Below are 12,796 nucleotides of genomic sequence, written 5' to 3'. Positions count from 1 at the left end.
CACAGCACGGCCAGCCTCTGCTGAGGTTCAATCAACACCCCATCAGGTGATCAGCACTTCGGAGTCCCAGTGGGGGAAGCCAGGCCTGACCTCAGAGTTCCCTGAGCAGGGAGGGGAGAGTGGCTTGGGCTGCCCAATCAAGGTGGCAGGAAGTCTGAGAAAGGGGAGCCAGGAGAGGTAGGGTCTACCTCTAGGAATGTTCTGGAAAGGCAGAGCTGCCAGAGCTAGGGGGAGACAGGGAAGTGTGTAAAGGCTTGGGTGGAGAGAGGAGGTCATGTTCCTGGGGTCACAGACGTTAGACCCGAGTGTATGGAGAACAGCCTCCAGGACAGCAGGGTCTGGCCTTGCCTATGGCCCTAGGGGACAAGGGGAGACAGTCTTCCCCAGCCTGTGTTTGGGCCCCCCACTTTCAGCCTTCCCAAACAAGCCCAGTTGTTTGCTGACCACAGAAGCAGGGAGAGGGCAGAGGAGATGACAGCATGACCGCCCAGGCTGAGGGCTGGACAGAGAGAATGGCTGGCCCCTGCTGGGACAACCAGTCTACGGTCTACGACCAGCAGGAGCTGGGCTATTTGAATAAAGACCTGCAAATCTGAGCATCTGCTCTAGTGCCCCCAGGCCTAGGCACCTACATCCGCATCACAGCTTTTACCACCTCGGTCTACCGTGCACCTGCACTGACCTTCACAGAATGCTTGCTTGCTTTTTCATTTTTTAAAGTTTATTTATCTCTTCCATGTGTGAGAGAGCATCCCCACGAAGTTCTGGACGCCCTGATCCTTCTCTAGCCTCGGCCAGCCAGAATCATGGGCATACACATGCCCGTGTACGCAGGGAGGCCTCTGGTCCCCACAGTCCCTCCTCCTCCATCTCTCTAGCCCGTTGGGATTTTGGCCATGCGTACACTTGTGCTCAGAATGTTTCTCAAGCCACCAGGGGCAGGACTCAAGCTACAGTCAGCCATGTGGGATCTGGCTTCCTTCCTACCTAATAATTTCTTCAGATAGACTCACCCTTTAAACTAAGATGCAATTTAATGGAGTATAGACAGCACTGTACTAAATAAGAACTAATGTTGCTCGCGTTGCACAGAAAGGGAAGACATAGTAGAATGAACACACTACTGATAAATGTTCATCACGTCCCCCCAGGCATGTCTTTGCTGGCCAACAGGCCACACCGAAACACTGATTCACTGAATTCTCTGGACGGAGGCTTGGGCTGGCCCTGCGGCCTGGTGGCTAATGCAGCTGGATCCAGCATAGCCTCCCAAGCAGTACAAATCCCAGACCTGGCGGCTTCACAATCACATGGGCGTATGTGCATGTCTGCCTCGAATCCCGACAGGGTGGAGAAATGGGGTGAAGAAGGGCAGCGTGACTGCACCCCTCTGGAGGGTGCTTTCTCTTTCTCCCTCTCTCTCTGTCTCTGGCAAGCACACACACCCTCTGGAAAACAGGCAACCAAACAAATAAATAACTGAAATGGAGACCCAAAAGGCTGACTCGTTCACCACCAGAGCAAGTTAGTGCTCGGCACCGAGCTGTGGCGTGGTGCGAACAGGAGAGACCTGACCGATGGACTGTGACTGGCCTGGAAGGAGAAGCCTTCCCCTAATGCAGGGGACCGATGGCGGCAACCGGAAGATGAGTGCCGGGCCCCTCGCCTCTGAGGAGGACAGAAATGCACACTGTCCACCACTTACCGTTCTTGGAGACAAACTGGGAGGTGACCCCCGCCTCGAACGTGGCGAAGACAGGGCTGTGGTCACTGGTCATGATGTCGCTGGTGCTGCCTGCAGAGAAAGAAGGCATGTCTGAGCGGGAAAGGAGGAGCCTCTGGTCACTAGAGGGAGGGGAGCCACGGCAGAACTAAACTACCCAGGGAGCCCTCGGAAGGGTCAGGTTTGCCCCCGTCACCCGCGACCTCCACAAACAGGCTTCCGTGCACTGAATGACTGCGTACTGCCCCGTCAGGGAGGAAGCAGGCGTGCTGATCCTGACACGGGTTATGGACTGCCCACCATGGAGATTTTCTGGTCTAATCAGTGTATTTCACTGATAAAGAGCCCAAGGCCCAAAGTGAGATGGGGACTTGGCCTGCTCTTCATCAGTGAGAGAGACAGAACAGCTGTCCCGTCCCACAATGCCTTGCAAGATCAGGAGAGAGTGGATGGTGACACGGTGTAGACACTGAGTGTAGACTGCTCCTTCAAAGAGCTCCAAGCTGGGCTGAGAAGGCGGGCAGCAGAGCACATTTGGGGAGGGAGAGAAAGAACAGTTCTAGAAGCTCAGGACTCTTCTGACACAGCCAGTTGGAGATGTCTGGCAGGAAACTGGGAGATGAGCTTTCCTGTATTTTCTCCGTTCCTTTCTTCTTCCCACAAGAGAGACCCCAACAGGGCTCTCACGCCATGATCCACCCTCTGCATCAGCCAGCCTGGACCGTGGGCTCACGCATGTGCATGCCTGGCACACACAGGGAGATCCCAGGATGTGAACCTGGGACCTTTCCATGTGGGTCCAGTAGCATTACCGTTGTGCCACCATCTGGCCCCCTGGAGACTTATCTTTAGATTTGGGCCATGAGATTATGTGGAACCAGAAGCCATGAAGAAGTCTGGGCTTCCCAGGGAAGACATGAGGGTGAGGGGAGAGGAGGGTGAGGGGAGAGGAGGGTGAGGAGAGAGGAGGGTGAGCTTCTTGGACACAATGACTGTGAACGTGCCGAAGGGAACACGCTCATCCCACGAGACCAAGGAGGAGAGGAAACAGTTTGCTATCTTCTCTGTAAAGCATTTATGAATCATTAAGAAAAAGAAACACTCCACCCCTCAACCAACCCAAGGATATGAGTGGGAAACTCGCCAAAGAAATCCAGGTGGAGAATAAACCTAAAAAAATACCCACTCACAAGGGCGGCCACAAAGGCACACCGAGGCAAAGAGAACTGGGAGAGACTGACCAGCAGGGCGCAAGCGGCGGAGCCATGACCTGGGGGGACAGGTCAAGAGCCCAGGCAAAGGTTAGTCAGGAAAGGAGGAGCAGGGCACCCTTCTCTGAGACCAGAGGGGAGAAAGTGGAGGGGCCTGTTTGGAGGGGAGAGGAAGCCAGGGGGCCCAGCGCTGCGTGAGGCTGGAGACAATGGAGATAGGGCAGAGGGCTCAGGGCTGGGCTTCACGTCGGGGCGGCAGCAGAGGAGGGGTGTCTCAGGAGATGTTAAATGGTTGACAAGCAGTTGTTTTTGTTTTCTTAATGTTTTCAAAATATTTTAGATATGCATTGAATGTAACAGCAATAGCAGTACACGAACTGGGTCCTTGAACCTGGGAGGTGGACTGTTATATGAGTGGCCCTCAACGAGCCACCCCTCTGTGGTCCTCTCCCACAGGGAGCTCAGGTGAGGCCCTGAGACTTCCTTAGGCCAATGGGACCTTGATAAACAGAGGCAAACAGAGCCTTACGTGGCACTTCTGTACCTGAGACTTGCAGAGGGAACCCCTGAGACCAGGAGGTGAAGAAGCCGACACTAGCCTGCTGGATGATGAGTTATCACCATCACCCCAGCCTACAGTCAAGACAACCCCAGATATGAATGGACCCTACTGACACAAATAGAGCAGAGATGAGCCAGTCAAAATTCAGTTCAGAGAATCATGAGAACTATGAGCAAATTGCTGCTTTAATCCAGTAAGTGTTAGGGTCGTTTGTTCTGCAGCAGAAGGTAGCTGATACACCTGGTCTCGTGGCTCAGCATAAGAAGACCTAGGCTCCCAGGTCACCCCATTCCCTGAGCTCTGGATATCTATTCCTTTCTTTCTCAAATATTGCCCCCTTCTTACCCATTAAACCCTTCTACACTGGGACCAGCAAATGGCATAAAGGTTACATAACTGGACTCCCACATAGTTGACCATGGTTCACATCCTGAACCTAGTGGCTTAAACCTCATGCAGGGCATGTGTGTGTGCATGCCCAAGATCCCAAGAGGAAAATGGAGGAGAAAGGACTGTGGCATGGTCATCCCCCTAGGGAGGATTTCTCGCTGTTTCTCTGGCGAGTCCACATGCCCTCTAGGAAAAATCTCTCTAGAAAAAACAAAAAACAAAAAAAACAAAAAAAAACTATGACATTTAATTAATGATCATTATCGAATTCCCTGTATCTTTCGTCTTCCCTTCCCATAAGCTGGCCATTCCCGAGGACTCTCAGGATGGTTTCCCTCCATTCTTCACACACTGGGCCAAGAGGGGGGGAATGTACCTTCTTGCTCCTTACTACCACTTCCAGACCAATCTCCCTCCTAGTCCCCTAAAACCTCTTCAGTTGAGCAGTTTTGAATGTCAAGTTCAGGTTCAAAACAGTAAGTGGTAATTCTATAAGCCTCCACTGTCTTCTGGCTCTCCAGAGGCTGGCTGAAGAAGGCAAATGGTGGAGTTTCTTTAATCTGTTTCTTCTCTTTAACTTGCTATAGGGCATGTGCACTCGCCAGAGAGAAGGAACTGAGAAATCACTCCCACAGGGGATGACCACACTGCAATCCCTTCTCTCAGGATGTTGGGCACACATGCACATGTGCCTAGCATGTTTTTCAAGTCACTGGGTCCATGACTTGAACTGGGATCCATCTGCCTTAATCACCTAACCAGCGGCTGGCCCTGGTGGGATCTTCCGAAAGGCAAGAATTGGCAGGGCTCCTGATATGAGTGATCTCACACCGGCCTGGAGAGCTCAGCAGTGTGGAAGGGGATGCAGTGCTAGAGTTCTCCTGTCCCCCAGAATTCACGGGTGAGGGCTTGGTGGTACTTAAAGGTGGTATGTGATTCAGTTCACCTCCTCCCTTCATGGGGTCCTGGGTGGCACCTTGGGTGTGCTAAGGTCATTGAGCGGGCTCCTGTGACTGAGTGCTGGTGGGTTACAGAGAGTATGGGAGCCCAGGGCAGGCAGATACTTAGGGACAGCCTCTCTGCTCGTCATCCTGCCCTTCACCATGTTGTAGCCCCATAAGAGTCTGGCCCCTGGCCCCCCAACCATGAGCTGAATAAACCTCTATTTTTATGAAGCACCCAGAGTCAGCTATTTCTGTCGGCAACACAACGGCGGACTAAGATGAGGGCGTGCACGGTGACGAGGCCACAGGCGGTGGGTGGTGTGGGTACTCTCAGGTTTTCATGTGGGACAATTCCTTGGCCACAGCGGTGAGGGCAGGCTGGCGTTCCCCACATGTAAAGGTGCCACGTGATAGCCGGCTAGTGACGGTACTCCTGGGAGACAGAGCTCAGGAGCTGAAGACACGGGGCTGCTCTGGGTCCCTTCTGGGCAGCAAGGGACGTGCACAGAAGAAGGAATGGAAGTCGGTTTGACCTATGGGACTGGAGATCAATGCCGGCATCTGGCCGGCCCTGGAGAGGGTGGGAGCCACAGTGGTGCACAGGGGGCAGCACTCTGAGGGCTGCGGTGGGGTTGGGGGCCCAGCTGGCCAGGCCTGGAGTCCTGAGTTGCCCATCAGGGACCCCTGGGCTGTGACCTCTTTCCATAGATGCATGCTAGAGACCAGGGTGGCTCTCCTTGGGGTGCCATTGTCTGGGAATTTGTAATGTTTTAAAAATAAGGGACCAGCAGTTAGCGTAATGGCTATATTGCTGGACTCCCATGTAGTCGGACGCGGTTTGCGTCCTGGACCCAGTGGCTTAAAACTCACACTGGGTGCGTGTGCATGCATGCCCAAGATCCCGAGAGGGGAACGGAGGAGAAGAAGGAATTGCAGTGTGGCCATCCCCCTTGGAGGGTGATTTCTCACTTTCTATCTCCCTGTCTCTCTCTTTGTCTGTCTGGCGAGCGCACACACCCTATAGCAAAAAAACAAAACAAAACAAAACAAAAAAAACCTCTAGAAAAAAACCAAACACAATTTTCATTCAGGCAAGTGTTCAGAGTAATTCTGTTCTGTGACTTTCCAAGCTCTTACTTTGCAAGTAGTGAGAACTAGCTTTTAAGAATAAGCACAGGGGACAGCAGCTGGCATGGTAGTTAAGGTATTGGACTCCTTAAGATGGTCAACCATGGTTCAAATCCCAGACCTGGTGGCTTGCTTTCTCACTTTCTCTCTCTCCCTCTCTCTCTCTTTCTAGTGAGTGCACATGCAAGTCAATAACAATAAATAAAATAAATAATTTTTTAAAAAGAAGGGGCCAACAGGTGGTTGGGATGCTGGTGCTTTCTCACTTTTCTTCTCTCTCTCTGTGTATCTCTCTGGTTAAACTGAGAAATGATAATAATAAACAAAATTAAATAGATTTAAAAAGAAGAAAAGAACAAGCACTCAGGCGATGCAGAACTCCCTCAACGTACTGCAAACTTCCAAGGTCAAGTTATGTCTTAGCTGCTTTAATAACTCACTCCATAATTATCTTAATGTTATACATCATGCCTTTTTCATCAGTCTAATTCAATTTCTCTGTAACTTCCCCAATTCCTGTGTGTTCACTTAAGATACGTGTTAGGTTGAACCATGTGAATTTTCAATAGTTGACTATTTTTGACCTATGGAAACACCCTTTCTGTGTGGTCTAAGCCTAATGTTTTCAAAACAAATAAATCTGAACTTTAAAGTGTGGTCCATCACTCAAGTAGCTTCCAAAGCAGGAGGTACTTCTTAGACTGCAGCCCAGGGAGGGAATGTAGCAATGTTTCTGGTCACCTGGTCAGGGGGAGGAAGTGCATCCACTTTACAAATGCACAGACCATGTCAGACCCCACCGAGCTGTTCTCTGATCCTGGTCTGCGACCCCTAGCATTTCGACTCACCGTAGGACTGACACACCACATGCACCAGAGGGTAGGACTTCCAGAGGACGCGGTCACACCAGGAAGGCAAGTTGTACTTCATCTGCAAGTCAAAGTCACGAGCTTTATAAAAAGCCAGCTTTGTATGTGTGTGTGTGTGTATATATATGTATGTGTGTGTGTATATATATATATATACTTCATCAGTAAAAGAAAAGGTTAACTGGCAGTGTAAATAGAAATTCCTGTAGGTTGCTTTAAACTTTCCACCCACCTCAAGTCTCGACTCCACTGCCGTGCCCCATGCGTCCCTATACTCTGGACTCCTGCCTAGAACAAGATGAATTCACTTTGCTGCCCCCTCACCCATCCTCCTCCCTGTTTCGGTATCCCTGCATCATCACCTCTTCTTACTTTCTTTCTCACTCAGATGGACCCCTCTACCTGTATTTTCAATCTGTCTCCTCTTACTCTGCAGTACTTTAATAGCATGCTCTAGCCACCCATTCATCTCCCCATTCATCTCCCTATCCGCCCATCATCCACCTGTGCATCCATCTTCCTGTGCATCCACCCACCCATCCATCCACCCACCCATCTATCCATCCACCTACTCACCCACCCACCCGCCCACTATCTACTCATCCACCCATCCATCCACCTATGCACGCATCTAGCCAGCCAGCCACCCGCCCATCTAGCCACCCTTACACACACCTGTCCACCTACTCACCCAACCACTCATCCAACCATTCCAATAATATGTACTGTATGACAAGCCCTCTGTGGCGACTCAGGCACAGCCTTAAGCAAGATGTCCACTGGGTGTCACCTGGCCATGATAACAGCCCTGCATTATCATATCCTTATCTTCTTATGCTCTAGCTCTTTCTTCTCTGCCTACGAGCATACAGGTACTCATCCTTGTGGAGAGCAGCCAGTCTGAAAGTGCGATTAAAACATGTGGCCTGGAGACCCACACAGTTAAGCTACTCTCGCAGGGCTATTGAGAAGCATCTATATACGGAAGCAGTATTTGCCTGCTGTCAATAGCTGTCTTCCTGTGTTGTTGATACCCAATACCCCATACTGCCCAGTATGAGCTTAAGGAAGTCACATGCGTTTATCAGACTGTCCCCCCAGAAAGATCAGAGAAATTATATGGCGCCAGTCATTTTCACATCCTCAGACAATTTACATCCCAAAACAACTGACTCTGCATTCCGATTTCTCCTCCCTATTCTCTTTGCATTCCACTTTCTTCTTCCCGTTCCTTTTGTGTCCTGTTTTCCCTTTCCCGCATATCCTGCCCTTTAAAAGAATAAACCTGAGGCTGGTTCTGGTCGCAACTTTTCCAGCAGAGGAGCTCTGCCCATCTGAGCCTCGCTTTTCTATACGTGTGTGTCTGTGTGTGCTTTGTTATTGCGTCTATGTCTAATCCACTGCCTTCTCCACTCAGAGAAATGTGTTCATGCTGAGCTGGTCCCAGCACATCCTAAAAATGCTTATCCCTACCACCTCCTTTATTTACTTTTTTCTTCCTTTTATCAATTTCGTTTCAATAATGTTCTATTTTTACTACTTCTACTTCTGGACCACTCCTTTTTTTTTTTTTTAACTTGAGGTACAACTTACATTCAGTAAAAATTTAAGTGTACAGCTTGAGGAATCTTTACATTTGTACACACTCATTTAATTACTACCCAGATCAAAATACAGAAAATTCCCATCATCCCAAAAGACTCCCTTGTATCCCTTCCTTGTCAATACTACCACCTCCTGGGGTGAGTACTCTGACAACATCTCCAGTGGCTACCTTTGCTTCATCTTGAACTTACGTAAATGGACTCATTCGGTATCTATTCTTTGTGTCTGGTTCTGTCATCCCTATTGTTGCTTACAAATGTTCTTTTGCTTTATTGCCGAAGTAGTATTTCATTGAGCATGTGTTTGTGACACGAGCTTTCCACATTGATCTATTCTACTGTTAATAGACTTAAGGTTGTTTCCAGTTTTGGAGATTATGAAAACAACTGCCATAAACATTCTCGTACCTATCTTTTGGTGGCCAAATGTACTGATTTCTCTTGCGGCTACACCAACAGGGAATGACTGAATGGCACGGCAGGTGTACGTTTGATTTCCATAGGTGCTGCCAAACACCTACCTCGTATTGTAGTTCTCAGCACTGGCTGCCCTGAGAATTCCCTGTGGAGCTCTACAAATATAGAGAAAATGGGACCCCACACAGACCTACAACACCATAACCTCTAGGGATAAGGCTCCGGCATCTGCATTTCTGAAAAGCTCCGCCAGTGAGCGATTCATCTGCACACCCTTGGGAAAGTCCACCCTATCCTCCTGCAGTCTGGATTTCATGTCTATGATTCTATTCAAGCTATTCTTTTCAGCTCCTCCCAAACCTCTGAACACTCGATCGAGCTGCCTGTGCATGGTTCTCATTTTCTCTGGCTCATGTTGCATAGTGTGGACCACTCATGCTTGAGCAGTTCTCCTGGCTGCTGTGGTGCTGAGTCACCCTGAGGAGGATGCCTGTCCTCCCCCCTCCTCCCACCTACATGAGCACTCTTCTTCTGTCATCTTTGTTATCTCTGCTTCTCCCTCTAACCTCTGAATGTAGATAAGCCAAATCCATCCACACTCTTCTCATGTTCCTCTCTTTCCTTGACAATCTCACCTACCTTCATGGATTTAACAGTCCTCTCTACAGACAAATCTACAGCCCCAACTCCAAGGTCTCTGCTTAGCATCAATCTAGTATTTTAAATGCCTTCTGGATATTTTCTGAGATTTCCCACTAACATTATACTATCAATAATTCTGAAATCGAGTTCTGTGTTTCCCCTCCAAGCCAGCTCTGCCTCCATATTTTTCAGTTTTTATTACTGGCAATCAGATCTACCAATAGAGCTTCCTTTCCTTTCCTTTCATTTTCACTGTTTTTCTGTCTGATTCAGGCCCTAGTTGTTTCTCAGCTGGAACCACCATAATGGCCACACTGATGTCCCTGCATCATCCTCATCCTTTACAATGATGCCAACCAAAATCCTACCTGTGTCACCTGATGCACCAGCCCCTCTACAGAACTTCCAGTAGCTTCCTGTTGCCTGTCATCACCTGGCATCCAGGACTACACGCTCTCCCATCACAGGCCCCGTCTGTTTCCACACTCAAGTCAAACTAGACCATCCCTCACCAGCTGCGCATGTGTCCCTGTGGTCTTTAAACTGGGTGGTCCTATTTTCATGAAAATAGTCTTGGATTTTCTTTCTCCCTCTTCCTCTCAAAGAATCGATCCAAAGCTTGGCCTCTCTCTCCCACCTCCAGTTCATCTGTCCCTGAGCCCAGGTATGTAAAGAGCTCTTCCAGACAACACTGAACTCATTCCCCATCTCTCTAGGCTGCCAGGGGCCCTGTGTGCCCACCACCTGGTACCTCCAACCCTCAGGGCCTGGCCATGGTGCTGGCCTCCCTGGGCTGGGCCCCCTGGAAGGTGACAGAAGCCAGAATTTCCTATCCTGGTGTCTGCTCTGGCAGTTCTTTCAACCCGTAAGACATCAGCCCCCCTTGCCCCTGGCCACGGCCTGTGGAGATTCAGGCTTTCCTGCAAGGAGCCTCAAAGGCGCTGCCTCACTCTCAGACCCTTCCCACCCCAGTGGTCACTTCCTCTCTGACTGCTCCTCACTGCGTGTGACGCCATCACATTCTGGCTTTAGTTACTTGCGCATGTGCCTGGTCTCTTCTATGCAGGACAGACATCTCATTTCCCTGGGTCGCTCATCACGGAGAGTGGCTAACTCCTAATAAGCCATCAGGAAATACTTCTGTACAAATAAGTAAATGTGCTATTGCATCTTTCTCCACACAGTTTCCTGGAGCACAAGTGGCCTCTTAAAATACAAATTGGTTCCCATGACCGAGTTTGGCACACAGATTTCCTCATGGAAAACCACAATGCTCTTCGACCCATCAAGTTTCTGATTAGTCCTGTAGTGAAGAAACCTGTTTCATGTGGATTCACTCAACAGTTTTGCAAATGTATTTGATTACAGGACTTTTTTTCTTTGTAAACAAGCCTCAGAAACTGCCTGTCCAACCTTAGACTGATGCTACCCTTCTCACCCAGTTAAGATAGTCATGTTCTAAAACCTTCTCAGGATCAGGACCAGCAGTTGGCATAATGGCTATGTCGTTGGACTCCCATATAGTCGACCATGGATCGAGTCCCAGACCCGGTGGCTTAAACTCATGCCAAGAGGAGAATGGAGGAGAAGGGATTGTGGTGTGGCCATCCACCCGGCGGGGTGTGTGTGGTGTGAGTTCTCGCTTTCTGTCTCTCTGTCTTTCTGGTGAGTGCACACACCCTGCAGCAAAAACCTCTCCAAACACACGCATACACACACACAAACACACATGCAAATCCTCTCAGCATCTTAGACTATCTGGGCAGAAGGTAAACCATGGGGTCACTATTCAGCTCTGTGTAGTAGACGGGTGTGGGTGCCCAGTTTTAGCTCTGGGTACAACTCAACGTGTGATTGCTGTTTCCTCCCTTATTGTTGCCTCGTGGATGAGGACGCTGCCCACCTTCTGTTTGCCTTTATGGGAACAGAGACGAGAGGGGCGAGGAGGGCCGGGAGGGGTGCAGCTGGAGGGTAGAGGAGTCGTCTATGAGGACTCACCCCTGTGGCTTTCTGCTTAGTGTAGGCGTATTTGTCCCGAGTCAGTCTTTCAAAGCGGTAGGTTGGTGCGAACGTGATTTCTTCCTCCTCTGAAACAGACAGACTTTGGTTTCATTTTTGATTCTCAAGTGTCCCTGGCATAACCCTTTCCCTGCTGAGGAAACCTGGGGAGAAGAGGCCCCCAAGGGACGGCTGGACATGGCCCTGGCAGAGACCATCATGCTCACCGAAGTGCAGGAAAACCTTCTGCTCTCTCCTCTCGGCGAGCAGCTGGTCGTGGGACAGGAGGTCCGCGTACTGCTGCTGCTTGATCTTCTGGATGATGGTTTCTGCTTCCTGGACAAGGACACGCACAGGCTGCTGGGACACCCCTCTCTCCCCAGCATGATGTCAAAGTTGTTGGAATCAAAATGGAGTCACTTGCTTCAAACCCTGACTAAATGGAGCCAGGGAAGGCCACAAAGGGTGAGGAGGTGGAGGCGGTTCTTACACACGTAGCCTGGTAACAGGAATCGTCCGCCGTGGGGACTCTGCCAGGCCCTCAGCCTTGCACAAAGGCCGCTGACCCTTACACAGAAAGCACCACCCAGGAGCTGCCTGTCCAACCTTGGACTGATGCCACCCTTCTTACTGACACTGGTAGCTGACAGAAGTGTCCTAACCATCGCGGGTCAGCCCGCAGCCTAGGGGTTGAAGGAGCCGTCAGTTCCGCTCTGTTGGACAGGGAATATGTCTTGCTCTCCCTCTCCATGAGGGCTAAGACGCCTTGAGAAGCCCCTGAGAGGACCTGAGACCTAAATCCTGGGCCCTGACCATCCTTTGCGGGCCCCAGGTTCAGAGGGTAGTGCAGTGGTTCATGTCCCGAGGTCTCCTCAGACGCAGCAGGTGCACACAGGCCTGTGAGGTGGCAGTGGCCCATGGCGCAAGGGCTCTGTTCGGGTGTCTGTCTTGCCCACAGAAGAAATAAATCAATGAAATTTCTTTTCTTTCTTTTTTTTAAAGGTACCTGAATGACCACGGTGGGTCACACCATACTGTGGTCATGCCTGCCCACTCCCTCTTCTCACGGGGTCCTTTATCCTCAGATGAGGAAGGGCACGGACCTAGTGGGTACTCACTTCCAGGAAGTCTTCCTGAGATGGCTTACCCAAGACGTGCTGAGACAAATGAGTGGCAACCTCTGCACCCAGCCTGTCCAAGGAGCTTGGACCTGGCACTTGTGACCAGCCTACTGGGTGGCCCGAGCAGCTGAGAGGTGGTGAGGGGGAAGCCACAATGGCTGGGCGGGAAGGGAGGGGGGAACACAAT

General features: G+C 50.4%; 1 protein-coding gene across 1 annotated transcript in view; it reads right to left on the bottom strand.

The window, feature by feature from the left end:
• The window catches only part of INPP5D (inositol polyphosphate-5-phosphatase D), a 151,916-nt gene that overhangs the window by 21,261 nt on the left and 117,859 nt on the right, over positions 1-12,796 (bottom strand). Inside the window, exons 17-20 of the mRNA XM_027769352.1 lie at positions 11,716-11,824; positions 11,489-11,577; positions 6,807-6,888; positions 1,706-1,795 (exon numbers count right to left, since the gene is read on the bottom strand). Coding sequence (XP_027625153.1) covers positions 1,706-1,795; positions 6,807-6,888; positions 11,489-11,577; positions 11,716-11,824 — 370 coding nt within the window. The remainder of the gene's footprint in view (positions 1-1,705; positions 1,796-6,806; positions 6,889-11,488; positions 11,578-11,715; positions 11,825-12,796) is intronic.

Source organism: Tupaia chinensis, unplaced genomic scaffold, assembly GCF_000334495.1.
Source record: "Tupaia chinensis unplaced genomic scaffold, TupChi_1.0 Scaffold149383_1, whole genome shotgun sequence".
Taxonomy (NCBI): domain Eukaryota; kingdom Metazoa; phylum Chordata; class Mammalia; order Scandentia; family Tupaiidae; genus Tupaia; species Tupaia belangeri.
Note: the sequence above shows the minus strand (reverse complement) of the source record. Positions and strands in the feature narration are given on the sequence as shown.